Source organism: Carassius auratus, chromosome 47 (genome assembly GCF_003368295.1).
Source record: "Carassius auratus strain Wakin chromosome 47, ASM336829v1, whole genome shotgun sequence".
NCBI lineage: Eukaryota > Metazoa > Chordata > Actinopteri > Cypriniformes > Cyprinidae > Carassius > Carassius auratus.
In genome coordinates, this window is record NC_039289.1 from 12252195 (window position 1) to 12266006 (window position 13812).

The window sequence follows — 13812 nt, forward strand, 5'->3', positions numbered from 1 at the left end:
TGAAGGAATACGGAGTCGAGGATAAACAGAATAAGGCTTTTAATATATACCATTCATGGAGCACAGCGATAGACACACGTAAGTGAGTGATTGATTTAGTCACAAGTGAGGAGACCCGACAAAACAGAACTGAAAGGTAAAGCTTATGTACAGAGGATAATTGGGGAAACACAGGTGGATGGCATGACTAAATTAACAGGGACATGGAACACATGAGGAATAGAATAGACACACCTGGGAACTAATCAAACCAAACACGGAAAGACAGAAACTGGGTCACGGGCAAAAACACACTAAATGAGTCCAGGTGTGACAAACAGTTATGGACTTTATTGTGTTTTATTATGTTCCCTGTTCTCCTGCCATGGTTATGTATCATTTTCAAGTGTGTCTTATTAATTCTACCCATTATACTGTATATATATATTATATATATATTACCAAAACAGATTACATATATATATAATCTGTTTTGGTCAGCTCTCTGCCAGTTATTTGCTTTCTATGGTGTTTGTGATATGTTAGCTCCTTCTGTGTATTCCTTGTGGATTCTATAACGCTACACGTTACAGTAACATAATCAAGAACAGTTTTAAATTGTGCTTCATTCCTCCAACACTGAAAGATGGAATCATTCCTTTTTTGTAAATGTAAAAGCAATGCAGGTGTCAAGCCCCATGGTTGATAGATGCTTAAAGAAAACTCATTCTCTTCAGACTTCATTTATATGTGGACCATTTTTACATACAGTACAGTACAGTACATAAAACATATGTTTACATTTGTTTTAATAACAGATATTACACAATCCAATCTGGTTATGTTCATTTTATTTTTTTGCATTTCGTATCTCTTTTCAACAAGGAAATCATATATAATTCATTTTGATCTGTCAGTATATTCAGTGCAATAAAGTGACTAGTGACTATCAGGCCTGTTGCTCCGGTTTTTTAACAATAACATTATCTGCTGCAGTAAGATAACAAATTACACACTTTTGCAGTACATTTACTCACCCATGTCGTTTCCAATCTGTATGACATTCTTTCTCCTGTGGAACACAAAATAATTTTTCTAGATGAATAGGAAGTTGCGTGAATCCATAACAAAGGATTTATAGAATGGAAATACAATGGCCCAAGTGAATTATTAATATAACGCCAAAATAGTGCTGGTGAAAGAAACCACACGGCTAAATGATCATTCTTTAAGCATGCTGATCAATTTTGGTGAAAAAAAAAAGAGCAGTTTTGCAGCATAACTGTGGTTGCCACCATTGCTCACTTGTTTACATGTATAATATTCATATGGACCTCATTTTTCAATGCAGAAGTTTTTTTTCTGTAACCTGCCAGATCTCTGCTTCATGGCCACTGTAGGGAAATAACCAGAAGAATTACAAAGTGCTGGCCTTGTCTGCGTTTCACCATGGCTGCATCTGCTCTCATGGTAAAATGCTACACTGTGAACTGCTACTGCAAAAAAATAAAAAAATAAAATAAAAATAACAACAACTGTTTATTGCAAACAGGTATTCAAGTGATCATCTGTCTGAAGTACTGTCTCAAGAAGAGGCCTAAGAAACAACCAGAAATACAAGCTTGACATTGTTTCTACTTGTACACAACCTTTTAAGAAGACGGTTATGCCTACATGAACAAAAGCTACAGCACACAATGAAACAGGGATGAACAAAGCATCAGTCATCAGAATAAACAAACCAAACACACCATTTTCCCTGGAGATGTGGAAGCAATGTGTTGCACTTTATTATGTGTACTTAACCAAGAAAGTATTTGTAGTGCTGGTAGTTAGAGTTCCTCTGAAACCCTCCACCTTCCCCAGCTCCAACTGTATAGATCTGCTATGGGTTATTTCATATGCAATTTGTGCAGCAGTAGTAGGTCTTAAATAATCCCAGCATCGTACTGGCATATGTAAGGGCAATGGCAAGTTCCTTTACTTGCTTTGCAGGAGTAGCAATGATTTAAAACAACAGAAATGACCAGCAGCAGCTGCAGCATAGGCGATCTATTCCACCAAGACAAAACATTGACAGTGTTATATTTATTAATATGCTAAAATCTTCAGAGTCGTCATGATAGAAATGACAATAAAAGGACTCCTGGCAAGTGTGTGTAGCTATTTTTACATTATGAGGACAATACCTTAGAGAGGATGTCCCCACAAGTTTGTGTCGTGTCTAGGTTTCAGCTGTCATCTATTTATCTATGTATGATTCATACAAAATTATTATCATAGCAGAAAGAAATGTTTCAGTTGTGGGTTGGTTCACCTGAATACTATAGTCGCAACACTTATTCTTCTCAGCTCCACCCTTATGAGAGACAGGTATTTCAGGAACAAATAAGTAAAGCATTTGGGCCATTCCCGAATTCACCAGAATGGCTGCTAAAAACATTTGTCACAGGTAAGCAAATTTGTCCTTTTATTATTTTTGCCTTGTGCTGTTTAAATACAAAGTCTCATTATAAACCTATAGTAGAGTAGCCAACTTCTTGGGCTTGGAAATTAAACTGAAATCGAATAGGGTACATTTCGAACATCACTTGATGGAAACGCAAGACTGGTCTCACTGTTTCCTCTTGTAAGAGAAAGTATTAACAGCAGTTTTTTTGCTCATAACCACTATACCATTATTTGAGTGCAGCTGAGCTAATACTGAACATTTCGGTGTAGTCTATATATCTAGAGAGAGAGAGAGATTTTGTTCAGTGTCTTTCAGTCTGTGATAAAAAGGGAGGAAGAGGAAAGTTACTAAATTAATAATAATAAAAAAACATAGAACATGTTTTATCATCGTAATAATATCATTTTAATTGTATTTTAAATATAGGCTATATCAAGTAGGTTGGTAACTTTACCAGGAAATTAAACAAGCAATAGCGTCTATGAGATCTTGATTTATGAATCCTTGTTTAACATTCACTCTCAGCGTTATGTTGCTTATGTAAATCATGTTCTGCATTTGATGAAGAACTTGCTTCTCGACCGTTTTTCGTACAAATGTATGTAATTCAGGACCGTAAATAATCGCTAAACCCTCTATAATGCTGTGTTCACACCAAACGCGAATAGAGCGTCTGGCGCGAATGATTTCAATGTTAAGTCAATGCAAAGGCGCGTTTACGCGCGTCTGGAGGTCTCGCGGCGCGAATGGGGCGTTAAGCGCGGCGCGGAAGATACGAATTCGCCTCATTCGCGCGTCTAGTTCGCGCGAATGACGCGAATTGACGCGCGAATAGGGCGTTTCGCGCGAAACGCGCGTTAAGCGCGAAGGTGCTTTTTGTGCATTTAGCGTTTGACGCGAATTCGCGTCTGCCGCCCGAGTTGAAAAATTTCAACTTTGGCGTCAATTCGCGCCGCGTTAACCAATCAGGAGCCTGCTAGGAGTCACTCATCCAACAGTATGTTCCTGCAGCCTCCGGTTGTGCAGGAATACCCTTCTCCACTCATTCAACAAGGAGGAACGACAGATGTTGTCAGTGTGCAGTCAACCGGAGCTATATGACAAAAGTACATATTTCTATAGAGACAGGAATAAAAAGGACATATATGTATATAAAAAACATATTAATAAATAAATTGAATAAAGGCCAATTGATAAGAAACGTTTCATTTTACCCCAAACGAATTATATTTTATCTTGAACCACTAAAGAGACATCAGAGCCAGCGGCAAATGTCAGAAGGTCTAGCCGAGCCGAGGCTGCTCTCGGCGGATACATGATGACGGAGCTCCCGCTGGTCGCATGGAGCTCATCTCCGAGATCGGCGAAACACATTTTTTTTAAATAGACGCTGTCATTATAAATAAACCACATATCTGAGTTTAAAACAACTACATTCTCGCCTGAAATACTTTTAAAACTACATTTCATGACACAGTAACAGTAATATTTTTAAAATTATCCGAATAAAAATGGCGGTTGAAAATGCTGCGTGAACTCAGCTGGCAGAAGCCCCCCCCCCCCCACATGACGCGAATTCGCGTCTGTTGTGAAGTTAATTCCACGCGCGAATGAAGCGAATTACTCGCGCGAATGAAGCGAATGATCTCAAAATGGTCAAGCGGCAAACTAGGCGCGGTAGACGCGAATTTGACGCTCTATTCGCGTTTGGTGTGAACACAGCATAAGGCGCCAAACGCGTCGTTTTCAAATATGACGACTACTCTTCCCTAACGACGAATAATAACGTTTTTTTTTTTTTTTTTTTTTTTTCAGACGAATGGCGGCAAAACAGTAAGCCATTATGGGAATATCTTGCCTGAAACGTACAAATTACACTTATCATCAGGTTTCTTTCTCAAATCGCTCAAAACGGCTGACGCGATGCGTCACTCGTAATCAGTGTTTTCTCACTCCGTCCTCCAGTCTGTGATGAATTCCATACTGCTTTGAATCACACCGACGAATCTTTCGCTGAATAAACTCACTGAATCCGTCTAAGTGCTTACATCTGACTTCCTGAACTGAACTGAAAGCTCTATTTAATTAGTGTCTGTGTGGAAATGAAGCAGGTGTAGGACTAGCCTACTTAGCTAACAGTTAATGAAAACTAGTAGCTATCATTACTGACTAGTTAAAGATATGGGATATCTTTGTGATAAATTATATTTTAACAATTAAAAAAAGTGGTTTCACTGAGAAATTCATTTTTTTATCTGTTTCTCTTTTTTTTCTCTGCAGTTTGGCCAATGGTCCATATATGCATCACATTAAAAAGACATTTATTCTGCTGCTCACATTAGCATTTTTATTGTCTGCGGTTGTTTACGTCTCTGATTTCTCTTTTGAGACAACTACGTTCACTCAAACCTGGTTGACTAAAGTCATGAATTGGACTCATTATAAGGTAATTAACAGCACTTTGGTTGGTCATACTGAAAAGGATTTATTATTTTCACTTTTGCCAAATCAACAAATCCAACGAAGAGCATCAACTGTTGTACAAACTACAGACATTCCTATCTATCATCATGTGGCTCACCCAAGCAACTATCATTTTATTCTGGATGAACCTGATAAATGTAGTCAGTGGGATCCGTTCCTGGTCTTTATGGTCCCTGTGGCGCCCCATCAGGTAGAGGCTCGTAACGCCATCCGGAGCACATGGGGGAATGAGAGCTCAGTGCAGGGAAAAGCAGTGCTGACTCTGTTCTTGGTGGGTTTGACTGGAGGACCTGAAGCTCAACAGAAGCTGGAGGAAGAGAGCCGTCAACACAGAGATTTAGTGCAGAGCAACTTTGTGGACTCCTACTTCAACCTGACCATAAAGACAATGGTGATCATGGACTGGTTGGCCACTCGTTGCCCTCAAGCATCTTATGCTATGAAGATTGATTCTGATATGTACATAGGCCTGGAGAACCTGATGAGCCTGCTATTGGCACCCAACACACCCAGAGAGAACTACATTACAGGCTATTTGATGTGGGACCGGCCTGTCGTCAGGAACAAAAACTCTAAATGGTACGTGTCAGAGGAACTGTACCCTGAACCGAAATACCCCACGTACCTGCTGGGAATGGGATATGTTTTCTCCAATGACCTGTCAGGAAAAATAGTTGAGGCTTCCAAGAAAGTAAAGGCCTTTAACATTGAGGACGCATATGTGGGCGCTTGTCTGAAACAGTTAGGCATTGCACCCTCATCTCCTCCAGACCCTTCACAGTTTAGAGCCTATCTGGGACAATACAAGCGAGAGGATTTTCTCAGAGTTATTACAACAATCCTGGGATCCCCGCAGCAGCTAATAGACATTTGGAAGGATCTAAAGAAGCCCACATAAAAGCACAAACAAACAAAAAGGAGAAACAGATTTCTGTTTTAAAAGACAGGAAACCTGGTAAGACTATTTAAGGCTTCAGTAAATGAACATTTTGAAACCTATGACCGCTGAATCGGGGACCATGACATATGCATGTCGACCTGTTGACACTATTTTGATGGAACGAAGGGATCGTTTGAGGAGCCGCTCATGCAGTGCCTCGAGACTTGTTTTTAAAGATAAACTTCTTTTAACAGGAAATTAACACTCATGCTTGAGTGGCAAATGTCAAATCTCTCGTGATCTCTCCCTTGCATTTATAGCAGTTTTAAACACTTTCTGAAGACAACAGCCATCTGGGCAAAATTGTTGTGATAACATTAGCTGGTAAAGAAAGCAAGGGTGCACAAAACCCACTGAGATTTGACAAACTGCTCATGATGTTCCTAATTTGTAAGTTGCTTTGGCTAAAACTTTAGATTTCTATAAAAATTTACTGGTCTCAATTGTAGCCTCTCATAATGTAGGCTATATTATGCAAATTAAGATAGACCAAGTTAAAAAAGTATGATTAGGATGACATTACAAAGTACACAGCTGGTAAAATGAACTCTCACACAGTTCCACATTTCTGAGCATTGAAATATTACATATTTCATTTAATCAGTAACTAGTTTTGGGCAGAACTTCCTGATTGAGTGGGCAGTAGGCCAACTGGGAAGTTCACTACCAGAAAATAAGCTCTGTGACCAACAAAGGTTTATGATTCTTGCACATTTTATCACAATCTACAAATGAACACAATCTTTATGAATACCGAAGCCTAAAACAGAATCGCCAACCACCCAGTTTCTAGTTTTAGTAGGCTACTCATCCTTGCATCATATTGAAAACTAGACTGCATGGCATACATCAACAATGCGCTGATCCTTTCCTTAAGACATTTAGCGCCAACAAATGGTCACAATAAACATCAACACAACATGCAATGGGTCTCATTTAATCACACACCAGCATAACGATTTTTGCCGTGTTTTGCTAAGGATCTACATAGGAATTTGTCCTACACACCAAGTTGACATGATATGTATGAAAAATGTTGGTATTTTACAACCTCCAATGGTTAAAGAGATTTTCTTTGACAAACCTCAAGTCTTTAGGTATTCATGAATAAATGCTGCACCCTGCTGGTAACTGTTTGGAATTATTTGTTCACAATCCAAATACTGTCCAGATCGCATGGTCCCATTGAAACAATGTTGAGTCAGAGTTGATGCTTCAACGCCAACTACATTGAATTATCCTTACAAAGTGATGTTGCTTTAGCATCACTCTTGCACCCTCAGTTAATGTTGAAGCAATACTGATATTTTAACCACAAATCAATGGTAATAATATTGGTTTAACATGACAAAGTGATATTTTTTCAACACATTTTTGGCACTGTTGAAATAATGTTGAGATTTCAGCCACAAATCGACAGTAATAGCATCGATTCAACATTACAAAGTGATATTTTTGCAACATCACTTTTGGACCCTAAGTTACTGTTGAAATAATGTTGAAATTAACCATTAATTTGTATATTATATTCTACTGTATATTATCAAATAAACATTACAAAGCTACATTTTTTCAACATTTTTGCACACTCAATGTTGACATTTCTTTCAGAATTCAATTGCACTATTATTGATTACACATTATGATGTCTTTTCAGCATCACTTTAGCACCCTAATTTGTTGAAATAATATCAATATTGAAGACAAAAAACATGCTCATACTATTGAATCAATGGTCAAGCTACAATGAGAAAAAAAAAAGAAAAGAAATAAACACTTTTCCACCGGTTCAATCACATTCAGATTTTTTTTTTTTTTTTTTTTTTTTTTTTTTTTTATTCAATCAAATGAAAGCACTTCATACTATGTCATGAAAAAAAGTCAAACTAAAGTGAAGCTAAAATAAATACAATTACAAAATTAATTTGTTTCTGGAGGCACCAAAGGAACATATCAGATGCATATCAGAGCCATTTCTGGACTGCCTGAATATATTCATATTGGGAAACTTTTCCCACACCCATCTGCAAAGTCAAAGCATCTGAAACCAAAACAGAAAAACAACAGGATATAAAATGTACACAATTGAATAGATTAATGGAGGCACTAGAACAGGGAAATATTGGATAGAGTAAAGTACTGTGGATTTCAGGGAACACAAAAGGCAGAAGGACAATTCAAATCATTGATAGTTAGAACTCTTTTGCCTTGACTGCTCTTCAACCATCTTCCCAGCCCAATTTATTGATGATGTCAGCTCATTGGTCAGTGCACAGGAAAGCATGTAACGGACCCTCATTTCCAGTGAGGTTCCTCCAATTAGACTCGCACATTAGCGTCCAAAATATATTTTAAGATAACCAATATTGTATATTGTTGTAAACTGCTTGGAATTTGGAAGCTGGAAATTACACTCAAAGCAATTATTGGTCTGATTGCAAAACTGCCAAAGCACTTCTGGAATTTATACCCTCTTAATCCTTGGAAGATGGTTCCTGGCTGGGGTGTACATGGCAGGCAGAGCCGATGAGTCGCTTGACAGGAGATAGAAGATAAAACCAAATCTTATGTCTAACAGTTATGCTGTGGACTGCAACTCAGTGTATGATCAATGTCACCATCATTAAGGGTGTGCTTCTCATTTCTAATTATCCAACCTCAACTCCTTCTTCTGAAGGTCTTTAAGTAAATGCAAAGAGTAACAGAAACATAGGCTATGTAAAGTTTAATATTCATAAATGGGCTTCTAGAGATCAGCTAAATATTGTTGGAATTGTATTAATCAAGGCTAAAGACAACCTGGTGATGCAATTTTTAATCACCCACATCATCACCCATATTTTGGCTCTTGGTTTTCATCAAAATTTCAATGTTGATTCAACATAAATCAAGCTTTGACATTTCAATCTCAGTCAAAATGATGGTTCGGATGAAAACACCACATTGTATCAATGTCACCTTGTTACCTGAGCGGTTTATTTCAACACTTTAATAACTTTAATCTTATTAGATTCAGTAAAAATAAATAAAATGCAAATAAAAAGCATGCAAAAAAAAGAAAAAAAAAAGAAATAATTTATATGCACCATTGCTTGAAACTCATGCATGTCAAACACACGAGACTTCTGTATAGGATGCACCAGTGTTTTCTCTAATGTAGAAGCATCAATTAAATAACTGAGAAGTGCACATGCAAAACCAAAATGGGCATTTACCAATCAGTGGCCAATTTCAAACAATAGATGTTTGTCAACTATTTTTCAACAGACTTACTAAAACCATGAAGGCCGACCCTTAAACCAAGCCCCCAGTGGATTAAAGCAAATCGGGTAAAGTGGTTGAAAATCCCCATTATGAACTGACATGCCCCACTGATGGGGAAAAACCCACTAGTGTTCTGCACAGATACACACCTGCATGATCTTCTGATCATCAATTACAAATCACTGTTGGTTCAATGTCACTGTCTCCACCCATGTGTGGTGCCGACTTTCAACACAATTTCAATGCTGATCCTACACATTTTAAACATTGAAATGTCAAACTCAACCAAAATGATGGTTTGGATCCAACCACAACATTAAATCAATGTTACCATGCTGTCTGGGTGTAGTTACATATTTGTAACAAATTAAATACATGGACAACAATAGAGCACTGATTACTTGAAGCTTTTAATAGTTTTAAGTGAAAGGTTATTTTTCATACATGACAAGTTATTGCAAATTGTATTAAGTAGGCTACTTGAAAAAAAAAAAAAACGAAGCTGTTTGCCAAGATCAAGTATTTTAAATTACTAATAAAATTTGACACCAATTCTATCATGCATTTGAATCTTAAATGCCAAAAAAAAAAAAAACTTGCAATGACTTTCTACCATCTATTTTTATGTAAGTTTATTTTCTCCTTTCATCTTGTTTCAAATTGAAATGAACCCTTGTTGGATAATATCAAAATCAACTTTCAAAAATAAATGAGGCTTGGAAAATATTTCCCAGGTGAGAGAAAAACAAAATCTGGTTTTGAGAAACATTTTTACTTAACTTTGGCTCAGAAGTTTCAAGTTTGGACCTTTGAACTTTTCTGTGTCCTTTTTAAATTTTACATCTGACAAAAGCAAGTTTGCTTTTGTAAACAACTGGGGCCTCTGTTATGACTCCTCATAAACAGTCGTTTTGTTTTTGTTTCACAAACAAGCATCAGAAGCAAAAACTCACAGTGTTGTTTTTGAATCACACCCAAGCCTTCAAAAGATCAAGCTTTAAAAGAAAAATCACACAAAGACCTTCATTCATTTCTTTAATTAAAACAGTATGTCAACACAAACACTTCAAAGAAGGTTCAAAGAAGATGTTAAGTGCACACTAAAGTTCAAGTGCTAAAACATCTAAAACCCCGTTTCATATATATCATGCCTGCTGAGACCGGAGTTACTGTATGTTTTAGCTATTCAGGGTTTTTGTGCTGGATCTGAGAGTATATATATGAAATTTGATCAAAGCAGAACCAGTAGAAACCAAACTGATTTCAGCCCTGAAGATAAAATATTTACTCAAGAGGCCTTTACACTCTTCGCTACTGACAGGCAGAAGGAGGGGCTAGAGATAAAGCCTGTGGGTTCCCATGGTAAGAGATGAGGACATGTACATTGAATCTGTGGGAACGAAGGTAACCCTGAGGTCACAGGCTGGGGTGGGAGGGGGGCAGTACTGCTGGCCGCGTCATCATCATCAGCTGTGCTTATGGAGAGTGCGTACAATCATTTAGCGGGATCACACAAACATACAGAATGCCGTATCAGCCGTGTAGCTCTCACATGCTCTGAAGGAGTGTGAACAAACACAGCTGTTCTCTGACGCCTCGGTGAAGTCCTGCTACTGCCACACACACACACACACACACACACCTGCTGCAAAACCTTTATTGGAAAACTGAAACCAGTGCTGTAAGTAAGAGCATTCATATTATATAATACACAACATAGTACTCAATAAATTAATATATACATTACAATAGCAACCTAAAAAAAAGCTACAAAATTACCGAAACATTAAAGCATAAACATTTAACTTACTAGTAATGCACTTAAGCAAGCACAATTCACTAATGCCAACCCCCATCAATTTTGATCATTATTATTCATAATCATTTATATCTGATCTGATGAGAGATATTCTGTTGGATCTGGTGTTACATCTGAGTCCTGGAGCAGGGGGAAATCTCTCCAGAGATGTAACTAGCTGTGTTTAGATGCGTGGGAAAGTGTGTGCGTGTGTTTGTGCAGATGTAGCATGTGAAATGCATGTGTGAGAAAGAGAGAGTATGTGAATGTGTTAGATCCGTTTGCTGTGTTTTAGCCAGGTGGTTCTATCATTATACATGCTCTTCTATTAATAAAGCAGAGGGGAGACGTTTACGGTCAAGATAATTATGTGCTGGACTAAACTGAACCAGGAAAGAAGGGCAACAGAGAGTGGGACAGTATCACAAACAGGAAGAGTGGAAATATGACTGAGAACAGGAATGGGAGACATTTGAGGCCTATTTTTTTTTTTTTAAGATTACAACTGTAAATTAATAAATACATAAAATAAATAGTTCACAACGAACACAAATCTCTCTCTCTCTCTCTCTCTCTCTCTCTCTCTCTCTCTCTCTCTCTCTGTGTGTGTGTGTGTGTACAGCAACGTTCCGGCTGCCTGATCTTCTCTATCTGATAAGTATGTAAAGTAAACACTCACGGGGGAGGAATGAAAGCTAATAATGAGAAGGAGAAAAAAAAAAAAAAAATCTGGTTGAATGAGAACCGAGAGAGAGAGCTGATTTGTTGGTTTCTAACAGGCAGTATTTGGCAAAAGACCAGACACTGTTAAACAGGCTCCCCTGAGGAACATGAACCAACACACACAAACACACAAACACAAACAGAGCTGCATGCTGCAGGCCAGATTCCATTCAGCAATTTCACTTTTTCCATGAGAAAAAAAACAAAACAATGTAGCACCAAACAAAGGCTGGTGGTGTGAAATGACTTTAAGAGCAAATTACACTGTGTAAATACAGTTTCACCTATTCCCGCAAGTTGTGAAAACCAACAACTCCCAGCATTTCAAACTAGCATTAGCAACAGCTGTTCACCACAGTGGCTAGAATACGAATAAGAAACAAACTGCACCAAAAATATAATGGTTTATCTTGTATTACTGTCTTAACTGTGAAAACATGTCACATTTCAAATTACAGAGTGCCAATATGTAATACTGAAATTATGTTCGCACGATAGCATCGATTCTGCTGTACAGTAGCAGGACAGATAAACTGAGATAGCAGAGAAGAAGAAGAGAGGGAGGAATTAAACAGAGTCAAGTCATATCTGCTGTGCTGAGAGGTCTGGAAGAGGTCAAAGACAGTTCCTGAACTTTTAACATCAACAGTTATACTACAGAGAGAGGTAGTGTGCCTCAACTGTGTGAAACCGTTTCAGATAATTTGCATTCACACTGTCTGGTCTATCCGATCTGATCAGGCGATGGCGCTAAAAACACATTTTTTAAATCTGCATCTTGAGTGTATATACTATGGTTCAAAGGGGTCACTGAGATATTTTTGGAAAGAAATAAATACTTGTTTTTTTTAGAAAGTACATTAAATTGATCAAAACTCTCAGTGAAGATAAAAATATTCCTTAAAATTGTAATAATATTTTACAATATAATAGATTTCCCAGTATTTTTTATCAAATAAATTGGTGAACATAAGATGATTCATTCAAAAACATTGTATTGTGAAGGGCTCAGTAAAATAAAATACTTGTAAATAAACCTACTGTGTTTCATTGAATACCAAAAAATATTGCATTGAGCATAATACTAATATATAAAAAATGCTCGGCGCTCAGATTTATTGCCTATTGTTTCCAAATCAATCAGTTATGAGAAACTATACTAGACAACTATAACAGTAGGATGCTGTCTTAGAAATTGAAATAGGCATTAGTCAGAGAAAGAGCTCAGTTATTGGTATTATCTTATTATATTTATCATTTTTTTAATTAATAAATTCAATCATATTGAGGGTTTTATGGCCTATTTTTCTTCTTTGGTTTGGTCATATAACTGCTGGTTGCAGTACTGTACCTCTTGGAAATGCAATCTATTCCCACTCTGTCACAACTAACTAAACTCAAAATAACTAACTACATAGGATTTGGATATCTTGGATGGAGTGTGTGAGTGCTGAACGCTTGCATGTGAGTGGCTTCATGACACGCATACATAAACTGTGAGGAAAATGTATAATCTCTCTATTTCCAAGTTGAAAAGTTCACCACACATATTCATTCAGTTACATGAAGCAGAGCTGCCTTAATACATAACAATACACTCATACTGAGGCTTAAGAGCTGAGTTTCATGTTTGGCTGACATTATCAAAGTCATCTTATAATTATCCCAGAGAGCAAAACTTTGACTCACAGGGCTAAAGCTAAAAATCCCATCTAAGGATCAAACCTTCATGTACAAAGTCTAAAACTCACAAACCGAAAGTGTACACATCAGTTATGATGTTTTAGTGCTTAGAAAAGGAAGAAGAAGAAGAAAACATTCAAAGCGAGCAGTGAACGTCACTTCTTGAAAACAACTTAAAATTGCTGTGTATATCTTATGCATCTCACATTACTAGCTATCAGCACTATACCAGTTTAACTAAAAGTGATGCTTCTTACATCACTGTTTGCTAAATGCAGCATGATGTTGCATTAAAAAAATATTTGACAAGTTCAAGTCCTGGCTGTGCATTTGGCACTGGCGCACCTAAGTCTACTTAAGGGGAATGTCGGAAGTGTACTGTGACACCATTGATGATTTCCCAAGACACAGGCTATAAATAACTGTTTTCACACAACTACGTGACAGATCTTCGAGCTTAACACGCCAAGTAAACCTCCAAGTAAGCAA

General features: G+C 37.4%; 1 protein-coding gene across 1 annotated transcript; it reads left to right on the top strand.

Moving 5' to 3' along the window:
* The first annotated feature begins 2327 nt into the window (after window positions 1-2327).
* Window positions 2328-7420, top strand: LOC113065128 (beta-1,3-galactosyltransferase 2-like). The gene is made up of 2 exons (XM_026236327.1): window positions 2328-2431; window positions 4712-7420. The coding sequence occupies exons 1-2, from the start codon at window positions 2406-2408 to the stop codon at window positions 5811-5813; spliced, it is 1128 nt and encodes a 375-aa protein (XP_026092112.1). The 5' UTR covers window positions 2328-2405; the 3' UTR covers window positions 5814-7420.
* The last annotated feature ends 6392 nt before the right edge of the window (window positions 7421-13812 follow it).

Excerpts from the sequence above, each read along its gene's own strand:
- LOC113065128 (XM_026236327.1), top strand. The coding sequence starts at position 2,406 with ATGGCTGCTAAAAACATTTGTCACAG. Across the intron at positions 2,432-4,711 it reads GCTAAAAACATTTGTCACAG|TTTGGCCAATGGTCCATATA; the intron begins GTAAGCAAATTT and ends TTTTCTCTGCAG.